We start from the raw sequence: 16,205 nt of genomic DNA on the forward strand, positions 1-16,205 counted from the left end.
CATCCTGGGGCAGGAGCTCACATGAAGAACTAGAAGGACCTACAACCAGCACATACAAAACTACGTCCTGGGGCTTTGGGGAGGGCAAAAAACGAGAGAGAGAGAGGAAGACTGGCAACAGATGTTTAGCTCAGGGTGAATCTTTCCCAGCAAAAAAATAAATAAATTTTTTAAAAAATGGTCTCATTACCACTATTCATCTCACTTGTTAAAATGAGAGTTTCCATATGATTTACGTTTTTTCAGATTTCAAGAAGTAATGGATATCAAAAAGTCAACGCAGATTTAACTGTTACTATCCTCTAACCTGGAGATAGACGTCCAGTCGCTTCTGAGTGAGATTCATGGTCTGTAGAAGTTTTTCATCTTGACTAGCTGACTGCACATTCTGTTGCTTAGCAACTGCTCTCATCTCCTTCAGGTACTTCTCTCTAACAGACTGGAACCAGTGGAGTGAGTCAAATTCCTGGTACTGATCCAGAAGCTTCAGAATGTAAGCCACGCCTGCAGTCATTAGCAAAACCAAAGCTAAATTACGATGAGTACAGAAGTTACTCCACCAATAACTCCTAACATTAAGCTAACCATTTTTAATGAATCTTCTTTCAAATTAGACTTTACAGCATAAAGGAATGTTAAGCTTAGCAACATGGTTTAATTCCTCCTTAAAAGAAAAAAAGAAAAAACATAGGAAACTATAAAGAGCTAAAAATAAGCCAATTAAGAAGGAAAAAAAATAACATAGAAATCACCCGGAGATAACATATGGCTGTGAGGGTGGGGAAAAACCTCCGCTGCTACACAGACAGCAACTGAGGAAGCTACAGGGAAACTAAACACAGATGCTCAAACCGTAAAACACAAGCAAAACAAAGCCTGAATGTTAGGTCCAACTAGACTAAGTGAGTCGCCTCACCAAGGGGCCGTGAATGATGGTTACAAATGAAGGAAAACAAGTGTACCAATGAGATGACCCAGCTAAAAGATACAACTTGCTGAGCAAGCGCTGCTCAGGAGAACCAAACCTACCCAGACCACACAGCCCTCTTCTCAACCACGGTTCTAAAAGTCCATTAAAAGGTCAACATAACACTAATGGGGAAACAATTCCATGAAGCTTACCCATGGCAAAGCCATCGTCAGTAAAAGCAGCTCCAATTTTATTCTTTTTATTCAATTTCTCCTTGCAACTAATGGAATGCTCTACAAAGTTGAGGGTCTAAAAAGACATAACAACATATTAGAGAAACGACTTTGCTAAAAACTCTTCAGAATCTAGTTTCTAAAACAGATATTTCAAAAATTATAAATAGGATCTCTTCTAGGTTCCCGTCCTTTTGATTTGAAACACTCGCCTCATCTAAATAGGCTCTTGGCGAGGTCACAATCTGTACAAGTGTCTCTTAATGGGTCTTCCTTCCAAGTCCTTTAAGTATGAGCACGCCCTCAACCGCCACTTCACCCAAGCACAGCGCCTTGCACACAGTTCATTATAAAATATGCACATTTTACAGATGAGGACACCGAGCCTTGCAGTTCAGCAACTTGCCCAAAGCCATACTCTAAGTGAAAGCTGGAGTCAGAAAAGTAGGCCTGCTACCTTTTTACTTTAGGCAGAAGTGCTCTTAAGCATGGCAGTCCTTACTTCCGCCCACCCAATTCATTCTAAAATACTATTTATCATATTCTTGGTTAAAAATGCTTAGTAGTCATTCGGATAAATGAATTCCCCCAAAAAATCGCATCCCTAAAAATTCAGCTCCTCCAAAATACTTTATCTAATCATATCATTATTCAACAAAGATTTACTGAAGCTTACTATATCCAGGCACTACTAAGTAATTACAATAAAAAAATGAATACCATCAAAGAGTTCACACTCTAGAGCGGCATCCTCAGCAATGATAGAAATGCTGTGTACCTTACTGTCCAATACGGCCACTAGCCACAAAAAGCCACTGCGTACTTGAAATGGGCTAGTAAAACTGAGGAACTGGATTTTTATTTTATAAAATTTTAATTAATTTAAGTAGCCACTTGTGGCTACATATGGATAGCACAGCTCTCGAGGGAAAAGAGACCTGTTTAAAAATAACGATGATACCGTATGGTAAGTACCAAGAGATCAAGTTTCACTTTTACTGCCTACAAAACATCCCTGGCAATTTAATCACATATTTGTGACATCTTTATCAACTGTTACTGAAATATTTTTTAGATATTTCCTTTATGCTTGTCTTTTTTCTGGAATTAGATCTAAACTCAAGCACAAGAATAGTGTCCTATACTTCTTTGAAGTGCTCTTAATCCATCTTGTTTTCTCCATCACTCACTGAATTCTGACAGCTGCCCTGCAAAACTCCCCTCTTCCCCAAACTCACAAACGCCTCCCTGCTGCTGTGCACTATGGCTTGAGTACACCGCCCTTCAAATTACAGAAACAGGAGGAGAACTCACCCTAAGTTCACTACACTGTTATGAGAGTGTAACTAAGACAGACGGGCTCCAGTTTAACACTGTCTGAAGATGAAAAGATAATGCTTACCAGATGAATATGGACATTTTTGCTACATCATAGTTATGACACTTATGATGACAGAGCATTAACAATAAATCTATTTAAAAAACAGGAGAAAAGAAAATTCACACAGAAAAAAGCTGTCTATAGACCATCAGCTACTTTCTATGGATAATAATGATTATAATATGTAAGAAGATATGTGTTAACAATTCAGGCAGCAATACGAAAGGTTATTACTCCTGATGAAAGTGTGATGTAATCAACAGTTTCATCTACTCAGTGATATTTAGATTTTAAAGTTGTCTATTTACAAATGTTTTAAAAAACAGCTTTATTACAGAAACTTTTAGGGAAAAATAACATCACTAGTATATACTTCTCTAATTTCTTAACTCTTTTTTCTCCACTGTAACAGTTGTTTTTATAATGCAATTTTGGGTAACTTGAGCTATTCTTAGATGGCAACTACAGAATGAGAGCAGAGAACACTACATACTATAATGGGAAAGCACTAACAATTTAGTCTAGCTGTGAGTACTTACTGCTGAGTAGAGAGGAGTTGTCCTCCAACAGTATGCTTATCAGAGATGTGTTAGGAATAACTGTACTCTAACAGTTGAAGGCAGCCTACAGGAATCACTTAAAATGATTATATGGTATAATGCAGCCTGAAGATTATATGGTGTGCATGTATACGTATATGCCTATGTGTGTATACGTGTGTGTGTGTATACACATATACATAAAATAAAATAGTGTATACTTGAGTAATTTAAATCACACTAGGATTTCTCTGGAAGTTACTAACAAGTAAACATCTATCTTAACTATAAGTAAGTCTCATTCTGCATAGCTAAGAGGTAAAAATTCTGGACCATATTCACTGAGTCCACATTTAGTTTTATCTATAACCAGAAAGTCAGTAATATAGTCTGTGTGCATTTCCTGCTGAAAAGAAATTGGATATGTTTAATACCTTTTTTAAAAAATTCATTTTGGGTACTAAAAATACTCACCAGAGGGGGAACAATGATATAGAAATTTCGGAGATGTATATTCTTTGGCCTTCGAAATTCTGGAGCAAAAACATCGACCAGCATTTTGAAATACTCTGTGCCTTCGGCAGAATTTCTTGTGTGATCGCTGAGGACTGAATCCAGATGCCTAAAATGCAAAAATTATTTATTGAGTTCCTTTCTCAAAAAAATGTATGGTTTTTAAAATCCATCTCTCATCGGCTGAGATGAGAGCACTCAAAAGTACGAAATATTATAAGACATTTCTAAGTAAATTTCCCTGGAGTTCATCATGAACTCATTTTCTTGTGAACGGGAGCTGATCAATACAACTTAGGCCTTAAAACAGAATCGTAGGGCATCTTGGAACTGAAAGTAAGAGTTTTGTTGCTGCTTCTTCCCGCAGTGAGCCCTGCAGAACTCCATTTCATTGTAAATAAACTCCTCTTCATCTTAAATCTCTTCACTAACGCTGCTTCTACACCTCTTTACATCAACTGAAACCTGGCTCTTTACATGTAAAGAACTTAGCCTCCTGCTCAACCTCCAGAAACATGAGCTGCTTTTCCTTCCTTGTCCCTCATGTACGGCTACCGCCACTTTCGAATTATTACCCCCCACCACTGCAACGGAGAACTCTCTCCCTCGAGACTCACGATCCCACTGCCCAAGCGCCCCTCAAGGAAGGCGTCTCCTACCCTTCTTAACCACTGCCATGTTCAGTGACCTAGACTATGACACCTGCTCCAGTTCTCCCCCATGATTCTGGAAGACTCACTTCAGTCTTCAGTATTTAGATAATCAATTCATCATCGTAACGCCACAACTCCTTCACTTCACCTGCCATGAACTTTCCTCCACTTGATGTCAGGCATCCATTCCCTCGCACAAATTTGGACCTCGCGATTAGCACAGACAGCTTCGCCCTGGAGATCTTAACCCACTCTCTGACCTCCTTGAACCGCTTCAAAATATTTTTTCAAGGTCATCAATTTTTAAATGAATGACATCATTTAATAAGAGGTCTGATTTTCTCCTTTGATATACAAGCCACAAACTATTTTAATCGTTTCAGGGCACCTTGATTTCAAATAGCTTATTGACTGCACACAGCTTCTCTATTTGGCAAAGAACTAAGCTCTCTAAGAGGATATTTCAGAACAAATCATCTGTGTTGGGGCCTTAGTCTCATAAAAACGTACACACACATTTTCCAGTATATTTCATTTTCTCATTTTAAAAAATTCCCAGCCTATTGAAAAGTTAAAATACAGTATAATGACCACCCATTTATCCTTCAGCTAGATTCACCTTTTAACATTTTGCCACATTTGTTTTCTTTTTTCCTGAAACCTTTAACAGTTGCAGATGTCATGTCATTTAGCCCATAAATACTTTAGTATGAATCTATTAAGAACCAAGACATTTTCCTAAAGTCACAGTACATTACACCCAAAAATAAAATATAGTATTATCTAATATACATGTTCAAATTTCCCGAATTATCCCCTCAATGTCCCTTATAGCTAATTTTTTCCTTATCTAGCATATGATTAAGGATCAACCATTGCATTTGGTTTAGCTCTCTTTAGTCTCCTAATCTAGAGTAGTCTCCTTGCCTTTTTTGTCTTTCACATGACGTTTTTTTAAGCATCTAGGCTGGGTGTTTCATAGAATGCCCACATTCTGGATGTCTCAGATGGTTTCCTCACAAAAATTCAGAGTAAACATTTCTGGCAAGAATACAATATAGGCACTTGCCATCAGATTGCATCAGGAGGCCACATAATGTCAGTATGCCCTGTTACCGGTGATGCTAAGTTTGATCACTTATCTTTCCAGCGTGAGTATAGTTTCTCCCTTTGTGATTAATAAGCAATTTGTGGGATAATATTTTTGATAGTGAACAAATACTCTGTTCTCCAAAAATGTTTTAGAATCCATTGATGGTTTCTGTCTGATTTCAAGTATTATAATGGTGGTTACAGAGCAGTGACTTTTTTTTTTTTCCGAAATTTCTCATCGCTTCTATACTTATCAGCTCCTGTAAAAAGGGACTTTCCCTCTGCTCCTCCAACCTTTCTTATTATCAATAATGACTCGAGGGTCTTGTTTTATTCACTATACTATAACTGACGTCTACCATTATTCTTTTTGATATTCACATAGTCTCTACTGTGTCCAGGGTGCCTCTGCATGCCTGACTCAACAACTGCTATAATTACTAATAATAAAACTGAGTTTTCTAAAGAATTTCTTAACAATTCTGCATACCTCTCTCAAGTTTTCAATTATGTTCCAAGATCACTACTGACTCAAATCTGTAGATCTGCATTGTCCAATAAGAGAGCCATTAGCTATTTAAATTTAAAGAAATAAAACTTGAAATTCAGTCCCCGTTTCAAGTGTTCAACAGCTACACGTGGTGGTGGCTACCCTCCTGGACAGCGCTGCTCCAGATTACGTGAAATGAAGGACTGGTATTATAGAACAAGGTTGGCAAGCAGAAATATAAAAAAAGTAAACAGAAACAAGTGGAATAAATTTTATTAATGATGTCTGGTATTCATTTTTTAATACTAAATCCTCAAAATCAGTTATGCACTTCACAGATTAGCACATTTCAATTTGGACCAGCCACACATATTTCAGGTGCCCAAAAGCCACATGTGGCTAGGGGCTACTATATTAGACAGCATGTTCTAGAAGATCCCTTTTTGGTGAACTTGGAAAGATCTCAGAATACTGTAGTCTTAAAAAAAAATTATATTTCATAAACTGAAACCGTAACTTGTATAATAAAAACACTGACATATAAGTTTATATATTACCCTCTAGCCTTCTCTTTAATGTTTTATATAAACATACACTTTTCAAATCTCCAAACTTAGATTACCTTGCTGCTTTTAATGTTTCTTCTGCAAGACCTTCTTCTTTTACTAGTTCTTCAAAATTTACAATATCTTCAAGATCAGGAACAAATCTACATAAGAATTTGGGAAGGAAATAATTAAGGCAAGTTAACTATGTGCAATTGACACACACATGAAAGTGGTACGTAGGACTCTAAATTTTTCAACTCTATATTTGGAAAGAATTTGCATTTCAGTTATATTATTAGTATCACCATTTTAGTTCTAAAAGATAATTTTAGATATGAATAACAAATTTTAACCTTTAAAATCATGTGATCTTTAGAACCATTCACAAACATACTGATGAATTAACTATAAGTTTAAGAGAAATAAAGACTTTCAAAGGTCTACTGTAGTCTTAAAATTTAAGGAGAAAAAAACTTAACTAGTAGAATAGTTTTCTTCCATATTTTATCTCAAAATATAGCAATAAGAAAAATAACCTTCTCTACAATATTACTTACAATGAAGACAGATTTACATAACATAAAATTTTTAAAAGGCGTAACAAGGCAAAAATGTTTGCATCCATACCTAATGGCATTGCTGCTACAATGAAGGCCACCAGATCTTATCATTCGTACATAGCCCATAGCATTACCTTAAAAAGCACACAAAAAAAATCAGATATTTATACAAGTAACTCTAAACTCTAATAATCAGGAATACCGTTATATATAGCAGTCAGTTACCAAGTTCCACTCCTAAGTACCAAAAGATTCTGCTGTACTTTACTTCAGTTCTTGCTCCATAAAAATATTTGTGTGCTTAAAATATAAATGTACATACTTATATACATCTATAGTAAATATTTAAAAAAATCTAACTTTCATTTCATAAACTAAATTCATTAAATGCTGACTACATTTAAAAAATCAAACATTTTAAAATTGCTATATCAATAATTTCTTCCCTCTCACACTGAGTGTTAGTCTGTCTGTCTCTCTCTCTCTGACACACACACACACACACACACAAAGCTGAAAGTGATATCAAAAAGTCTTTATTTGATGCCTCCTAAATTTATATCTGTCTCCATCCTGGACTACTCCTCTAGGTTTTATCCAATGCCTAAACCTATACAACTAGGAAGAATTTTTAATTTAATATGTTCAAGTCAAACTCACGATCTTCACTCCCAATTCTATTTCCTATCTCAGAAACTGAGTCCATCCTTCCAGTTGCTCAGGCCAAATGCCTTGAAGTCATCTCTGACTTCAAGCCTTTCTTTCTCTCACACTTTCTGTCTAATCAATGGACAAATTATGTTGGCTCTGTCTTCAAAATATAGCCAGAATCCAACCGCTTTCCACCACCTTCATAGCTATTATCCTATTCCAAACCTCCACCATCTCTGGCCCAGACCACTGCAATACACAATGGCCTCCTGATTTCCCTCCTTTCACCTCCAGCATCCCAACCCCTTAATCTTTTATCTACGTAGCAGCTGGTGGTTCTTTTAAAACTAAGTTGGAGCTTATCATTCCTTTTCTGAAAACTCTACAATGGCTTTCCACCACAGAATAAAATCCAAACTCCTTACATGGTCAGCATAGCCTTGTCCGATCGCACCCCTTGCTGCCGTTCTGCTATCATACCCTACCACTCAGGTGTTCACTAATTCCATTCTAGCCCCTGACTACTCCCAAGAATGCTAAGCCAACTCAGGGCTTTTGCACTTACTGTTGCCTTTGTCTGGAATACTCTTTCCCTGGATATACACATGGCTTATTCCCTCAAGTTATTTAGGTCCTTGCTCAAATGTCACCTCCTTACAGCTTTCCCTGAGCATCACTGAATAGCACTGCCCAGCCCCATTTCATCTCCTTACCCAGCACTTATCACTGACATATCATACATCTCTTCATTTGCGTCTCCCTCCAACTAAACAATGCAAGGCCCATGATAATCCCGAGAGCTAACATGTTCTGGCACATAACAGGAATTCCAACATATATTGCTCAACGGAATTGAAATTACTTGGGAGAAAGAACAGACAAAAGGTAAGAAGCAGTTAACATTTCACAATCATTACAGTAATATATGTTTTACATACATTATCTTATCTGATGTTTTTAACAACCCTCATGGTAGGTATCACTGAATCTATTTTAAGGTCTGTCCCAATATGAGAGATGATGGTAAAATGTTTCTTTAATATGCATTTTTAAAAAATTCAATTATCTAGTTTCGTTGTTGTCCTCCAAACTGTTAGTCCAATATCTGGCCGACCAAAATGTGCTAATGAGAGGCCAAGCACAGAGCAGCACTTAAGAGCAAAATCTCTGAAGCCAGACAACTCGGGTGCAAATCTGGACTCTGCCACTGTTTAGTTGTAAGACCTATGCCAACTTATAAACTTTTTATCTCAGTCCCCTCATCTGTTAAATTGAGCTCTAAAGGAGCAGAGACTTTGTTTACTGTCATACATATCACCACATTTGTTGTCCTCAGTAAACACCTGTGGGATGGATGAATGGCAATACTACTTCCTTCCCGGCACCGTGAGTTGTACATGAGTTAGAGCACAGAAAGCACCCAGACAGCCCTGGCACACAGTCAACGCTCAGTAATGCTGGTGTGGCTATGCTTCTCCCAGCAGGCAGGTTATTAGACAGAAGGGCTTCTCACTTTGCTCCGAATTCCTTACTTCTTTTCTCAAGATATTCAACAGACTCAAGAGCACATTACACTGTTTTATAAGCAGAGATAAAGAATTTATATTTTCTAAGAAAAGAATAAAGAATAAAATGCCGGAACAAAGTGAAAAGGACAACATTCTCCAATTGTAGAATGCATCCTGGTGGCAACTGAAGCGACATTATAATCTTTTGTCTATTAGGGGGAAAATGTGTATCTTGATGTGTATTATGGGAAAAATGGCAGGCATACTAAACTCATGATTTACTGATTATTGTATTTGTAAAAAATATAAAAACATGAAACAATAGTACAGGCAGTATTCATAAGAGGAAACAACTCTAATATTGTGAATGCGAATAAATAAAGTTTTAAGCAACAACGCTCTAGAAAACAGCTCTTAATCTGAGGTCCATGGACTCTAACTTTAAGCACCTGAATTCCAGTATATTATATGCAAAATCATGTATGTGTGTGCATAAGGGCACTGTTCTGGGGGAATTAACCCACAGTTTTCATCAGATTCTCAAAAAAGGGTTAAGAACTGTTGCTCCAGAAGTTTACAATGTAATATGACATCACATGTCTCCATGAAGTAAATAGTACTGATTTGACAATACCTCATTATTAAATCGTTTAAAATAAAAAATTTACAAAGGTAAAGCTAAGTTCTTGTACTAACACATAATAAAAATGTCTTCTATGTAAACCAATTAATTTATAAAACTTAAGCTAGTGTTCAATGACTGGACTCCAGAACTCAATGCTTATAACCTTTCCTACGAGGAAATTCAAAGCCCCTTGAAAACAAAGGCTATTTGTATCCTCAACATCTAGGAGAATATTTGTCTAATAGATTCTTAGCAAATGTTTGATAAATGAACGAACGAATCTCAGGAGGCATAGTTTTACCAAATTATACTCAAGAAGAATTTACTAATTGCTTGGTGTCTACAACTGTGAAGAATTTACACCACCTTTGGACTCCGAGGTGAAAACCCTGGTTTAAGTGCGAGCAACACTACTCATTTCTCTGAGTCTCTCTTTTTCCATCTTTAAAGTGGTGATTACACGCTCTCTCAGGGGGCTGTTGTGAGGACACTAATAGAGAGAATGCATGTGGAAAGCTCTAACATGTATAAAGTTTTGTTAATCTATGATTATTCTTAACTGCATTCTTGCTTTTAAATATAACACATTTCAGAAGACAAGTTCTACTTGTAAGGCAGAAGGAAAAATCAAGAAATTATATAGAAATATGAAATGATATATCATAGAAAAACTATAATGTTTAATATTTCATCTTTAAATTTATATGTAACTTATTAACTAATACTAATTAACTTTTCACATAAATATTTTATACCTCTGCGTTTAGGCTATAACTTGAAAGAACATCTTTTAAAAGCCCAAAACAGTACTGAGAACAGAGTAGGTACCCAATAAATAGTTACCAGTTGACTATTTTTTATGACTATAGTCTTTGAGATGAGTTAGTTATTAAATATATTTTTAATTTAAGAGGTTTTACTTAACTTATATTAGTCCATAGTCTATCAATTATTTCTGCACGAAGAGTCTACTCACATTTGAAAAACTTTTGGTAAGAAAACTACTCTAGTGGAATAAAGTTGAACTCAGACACTCACATACGAAGTTGTTTATTCATATGAGATATTTAATATGAGACAGAGTATCGAGATTTGTACTTTATCTCCCAACACTTTCATAATAACTCACCGATTTGACTGATGAGCTGCCTGAACTGATCAAGGTAGCTTTGTCCCTCTGGGGTTATTCCAAGTTTTCTGATGCCTCGATTGAATTTTTCTGCTCTTTCAAAAGGATACTAGAGAGATAATTTAAAGACTACCTTTGTTAATAAAGACTTCCTAAAGCATAAAATGCACACCAAATCAAGCACGCCACTACCACTTTCCTAATTTTGTATTTCCATTACGCTTAAAAAAAATCACTCAAGTCTAATGACAAAAAATTTACTGCACAAAACCCACCAATGTTCAAGGTCAATATAAATTAAATTTCTTTTTGACATTAGCTAAGGGGAATAATTGTTAATGCCAACAAAGTTAAGATTCCCATCACCATTATTAGTCTCCCAACACCCACCTATTCTATCAGACAGACAAAAGAAACCAATTCCTCCTAGAAACATTTGCTCAGAGATGTGCGAGCACATTTCCGTGGGCTGAACAGGTAATAGGGACTTACACAAACACACTCCTTCCCAAATAACACACATCAGCAGAGCTACAATTTTTAGTTGCCATGACCAAAAAAAAAAGATTTTTCAAGTCTCAGCTGATTAAATGACTTAGGAAATTACTCATTTTACATTAATAAAAATGGAAACAATTCTTACACAACAATAGTATGATTATTTATTTACCTGAATACTACTAATTTGTTCCAATAAAAATGAGGTAGTTAATACAATTCTCTACTGACAACGGTAATTCTATAATTTTCTTAATTATTTTACTAGAAAGTAATATTCTGCTGCTCTGACGTTGAAGAGAACTACCGATTGGTATACAAGAAGATTAGAACTAGGTGACACTTAAGAAGGGTAATTAAAATAGTTCTAGATGTGGCAAATCAAATACGAAACCCACCTAAGCCTGCTGGTTCTCTACCCACATGGCTACGGGCCTCTGTCTGTTACCACTGACAGTTCTTCACTTCTCTAGGCGAAAACTCAGCCTGGAGGGTGAAGGAAAATCAGCATTCTCATCAATTATAGTTGGGAATGTCAACTGGTGCAGTATTTTTAGAGCACTTGGCAGTATGTATCCTAATTTTAAATACACAAAGCCAAATGTGCAAGGATATTACCTGTGGCACTGTTTGTACCACTGAAAATCAGGAAAACCTAAATGCCCGTCAGCAGGAGAAGGTTACGTAAGTTACGGTATACATCCTTACCATCAGCTCACAAAAAGAATGAGGGGCGTCTGTATGTACTGACATGATCAACACACTGCCAAACAGTATACATAGTATTACTCCATTTTTATTAGGAAAAAAGCAATACGTATGTGCAAATACCTATGCTTATCACATGATCTGAAAGGCATCACATTACATTTTTAACAGCAATTGCCTCCAGAAAATGGAAATGGGAGGAAAGAGAAACGAAGGAGGACATTCGATGCACTCTATATTGTTTAAATGTTTCAAAATGAGCATGTATTGCTTTTGTACTATTTTAAAATAAAGAAAGACAAGGAACACTTGGCTACATGGATCATTCAATTTTCCCTTACACTTAGCCTACAGAGGATGTGATGAGTAAGAAACTCTAAGGGAAAATATAAGGAACTTGTAGGCCAGATCTAGGAGACATGATGTGAAATATAATAAAGAAAACTAAAACCCCAGCAGACATCCTCATAATGAATTTTAATATAAACATTTGCTATATACTCAAAACTTGAATCAAACTACCTTAAAAAAATGTGTAAAATACCTTATGATCATTTTGGTCCTTGATTTCCCTGAAAAACCGAATATCTTTAATCAATCTGGATTTGATATGTTCATCATACATAAATTGGCTAAATATATAGAACTTCTTCTTCAAAAACTGGTAGGTAAAATTAACCTATAAAAGTAAAAGTAAAAAAATTGGAAAAGTTAACATAAAAATTAATTTATATCAATGTTACTGAATAATAATTATCTATTTAAATAAAGTCTAATTTATATGAGACTTTAAAAAGTCTAATACTCATAAATAATTCATGTTGGAGTCGGCCCCGTAGCCGAGCGGTTAAGTTTGCATGCTCCACTGCAGTGGCCCAGGGTTTTGCCAGTTTGGATCCTGGGTGCAGACCTGGCACCGCTCATCAGGCCATGTTGAGGTGGCATCCCACATGCCACAACTAGAAGGACCTGCAACTAAGATACACAACTATATACCGGCGGGCATTTGGGGAGATAATGCAGAAGAAAAAAAAGATAGGCAACAGTTGTTAGCTCAGGTGCCAATCTTTAAATAAATAAATAAATAAATAATTCATATTGGACCAGAAATACTTAAATAAATGAAGTTCCCCACTGCCCAAGTTTACAGAACTTTCTATAAACTCCCCTCAAATATTTTTATTACAAAAGGAAAAAGAGAAAGAAAAAAATAGCAAATAGTCTCATAATAGACCACATGCTGTAGTGAGAATCACGAAACCAGATTCAACACCCTACTTTTAAGCCATAAACCACAGTCAGAAGTTTCTACGTTCCTCCATCTGTAAGATTACTTAGTACTAATCCACGTGTCCAGGTGATACTCAAGTAAGAAACATGCTGCTCTTTGAACTCTCCTGAAGGAAGACAGTAAACACTCAATTATTATCCACAAATATTTTGGGCACCTCTGACGTGCAAGGCAATGTCCCTGCTCTCATGCTAGACATGGTCCTTGTCATCGTGAAGTTTATATTCTAGCAGGAGGGACAGACATTTTAAACAAGTTATGTTCAATAAAATTAAACCTCAACTGCAATAATTTCTAAAGTGAGAAGTGTGGGTGCTCCGAGAATGAATAACAAAGGCCCTGACCCAGACTCAGAAAACCCCAAAAAAGTAGGATTTCGGCTGAGATTAAAGCCAAAATAACATGAATAAGATTAATTCTGAACTACAGACAGAGGCCCTGCACTAAATTCCATCCCCACACCCTCAAATGTGACTAACTGCTTTGGCAAATGCATGCCCTTTTTAGCAGTCTTCATTTACCCACTTACAGAATGAGCGCTTTCTCAGAACTTTTTTTGTGGTGTAAACACCGCTTTTTCTTGATCTCCTAGTAACAGTATCTCTTCTTTATCCTTCCCACTCTTAACAGTGGGTAACTCTACCGGCCTCTGATCTTGTTCATCTGTGCTCACTTTTCTCATCCTCAGACACCAGGAATTTACATTCATTAGTGTGACTAACAACTATATCCCCTGCCAGAGAGTAATTACTATCAGAGCGGGAAATGTCTGCTTTTCTCACCCAAGTGCCCAGCACAGTGCCTGAGACACATAAAATACATTCATAATTATACCTGTTATATGAATGAGTGTCTGATAGATGAGGTCAAAGGAGAGTTTATTTATCCTGAAAGGTTCAGACATGATCCCTACACAGGTGACTCCCTATTTTAAATATGAAACGTTGACTCCCTCCGTCTCTAATTTCTATATTGCTAACTACTAAAATACAGCTCCAATCACATCACTTAGCGCAAATACTTCACTGGCTCCCTCACTGTATACAAAAATGGTCCCTGTGTGACTCTCCAGTCACGTAACTTCTCCCTATTTCCTTGCTCCAAAACATGCTTCATAATATTTTACTATTTAAGCATTCACATTGTTCTTTCTGAGAAGTGTGTCCTGAAAACCAGATAAATTCAAAGACTTCTCTTTTCCCATAGAAGGAAAAAGAGCATTCAAGTGATTCCCTCAAGTGACTGAATGCCTATTTCTAAGAAGATTCAAAATAATTTTAGTAAGCTATTTTTATGGATATCAAATAATTAGTAAGCCCCCCCAAAAAAGAACTGCTATCAATGATTTGCTTTCAAAAGCAATTTTCAGAGAATATCAGACAACCCACACAGATATCTATCTTTATACTGATGTCCTCAAATCTCCAATACTATTTATGGTAAGATATTCTAAAGTGCTTTTTGTATCACAGAGCTTCCATCACATCCAACACAATTTTAGTGCCAGGCATTTTAATTATATCAACCAGAAAAATGGAAATTCAGGTATAAACAGGTAGTAGTGTACATTTACCAGAACATTCTATGAGAAAACTATTTCCCAAAATACCAAATTAAACAGGAGTCTATTACCCACCCAAACCCGAAAAAGGTTCTTACTGTTGTATTCATGATTCCTGTGCCATGTGTTCGAATTGAATTAGCAATATGCCGAATATTAATAGTGTTCAAATGTTTGTTATTGCTTGTTCGTTCAATAAAAATCTGCAATGAAACAAACTTAGGCTAAATAACAACATAACCCATAGCAAACATTGGTCAGTTACCCAAAAAAATTTTAGAATCTGTTTCATTAAAGATAATTTAACTGGAAAGTCATTCAAGAAGATAATACCATCAAAGCAAAAGAATTAGCAAGATGATCTCTAAACAATTATTTTTTGCTTTGGTTTACTAATTTTCATTATTGAGAATCAACTGTTTGCCCCTCAGCCTTCCTACTATATATCTAGCCACATGAAAAAAAAGTCTAAAACTCACTCACCTGATTGTTGAGATTATAGAGGTATCGAGACACAAATATATGAATGTTTCTCATAATTTCCAAAACATCCAGGCCCTACAAAACAATCCATACATAAGTTCTATTATTATTAGTTTCAGACAATCAGTTAGACTTGTATTCATATAAGCAGTAAGTCACTATATTAAGTTTCTCGGTATTTTTTAATTATTTTAAAGAACTCTACAAAAGGTATGACATCAAAGGTTCAAATAGCCTTTCTGAGGTGTACAATCAGGACCACCTCCTGGCTGCTTGTCATCTTATCCCTTCTGTGTAGACAGGAACAGTTAAGTTTAACTATTCAAAGATCCATGACTCATCATGATTTCCCCACTACCCCTGTGAATATGTCTGTCTGTCTTCCCAAGGATCGTCTCTGTTTTTCTTACAAAGTAAACTAAGGGCCAGATTCCAAAAAGTAGTCAAGATATGTGGTGAGATTTATAAAATACATACTACTTTTCAGGTGCTGTGCAAAGTGCCTTATATGTAATTCTCAAAAAATGAGGCATTATTCTTCTAAATTCCACAGATGAAGAAAATGAAGCTAAGGGAGTTCTCCAAGGTCCAACTCTGAAGAGGCAGAACCCAGTGATTTTAGAATCTAACTCCTGTCCTGACGCTGCCTTCAACTGCACTAAACCACCTACAACGTGCAGGTTACCTATTAAGAATCCTTCACTCTGCAGTTATTACTCTAATACCTAATGGTATCGTATAAATTGTTCCACAGCTTTTCTAATTGGGGCTCAAAGGAGCATCACAATACCCCTTTGATTACGTTTTTATTATAGTTTTTCTTGTGTTTTAA

General features: G+C 36.1%; 1 protein-coding gene across 2 annotated transcripts in view; it reads right to left on the reverse strand.

Moving 5' to 3' along the window:
• Nucleotides 1–16,205, reverse strand: part of WASHC4 (WASH complex subunit 4) — a 57,348-nt gene that overhangs the window by 4,900 nt on the left and 36,243 nt on the right. For both annotated transcript variants that reach the window (XM_046646197.1, XM_046646198.1), the window contains 9 exons: nt 15,374–15,448; nt 14,989–15,093; nt 12,583–12,717; nt 10,833–10,941; nt 6,987–7,053; nt 6,434–6,520; nt 3,538–3,685; nt 1,123–1,219; nt 308–504 (listed from right to left, as the gene is read on the reverse strand). In XM_046646197.1, coding sequence (XP_046502153.1) covers nt 308–504; nt 1,123–1,219; nt 3,538–3,685; nt 6,434–6,520; nt 6,987–7,053; nt 10,833–10,941; nt 12,583–12,717; nt 14,989–15,093; nt 15,374–15,448 — 1,020 coding nt within the window. The remainder of the gene's footprint in view (nt 1–307; nt 505–1,122; nt 1,220–3,537; nt 3,686–6,433; nt 6,521–6,986; nt 7,054–10,832; nt 10,942–12,582; nt 12,718–14,988; nt 15,094–15,373; nt 15,449–16,205) is intronic.

This window comes from Equus quagga, chromosome 19 (genome assembly GCF_021613505.1).
Source record: "Equus quagga isolate Etosha38 chromosome 19, UCLA_HA_Equagga_1.0, whole genome shotgun sequence".
In the NCBI taxonomy this organism is placed as follows: domain Eukaryota; kingdom Metazoa; phylum Chordata; class Mammalia; order Perissodactyla; family Equidae; genus Equus; species Equus quagga.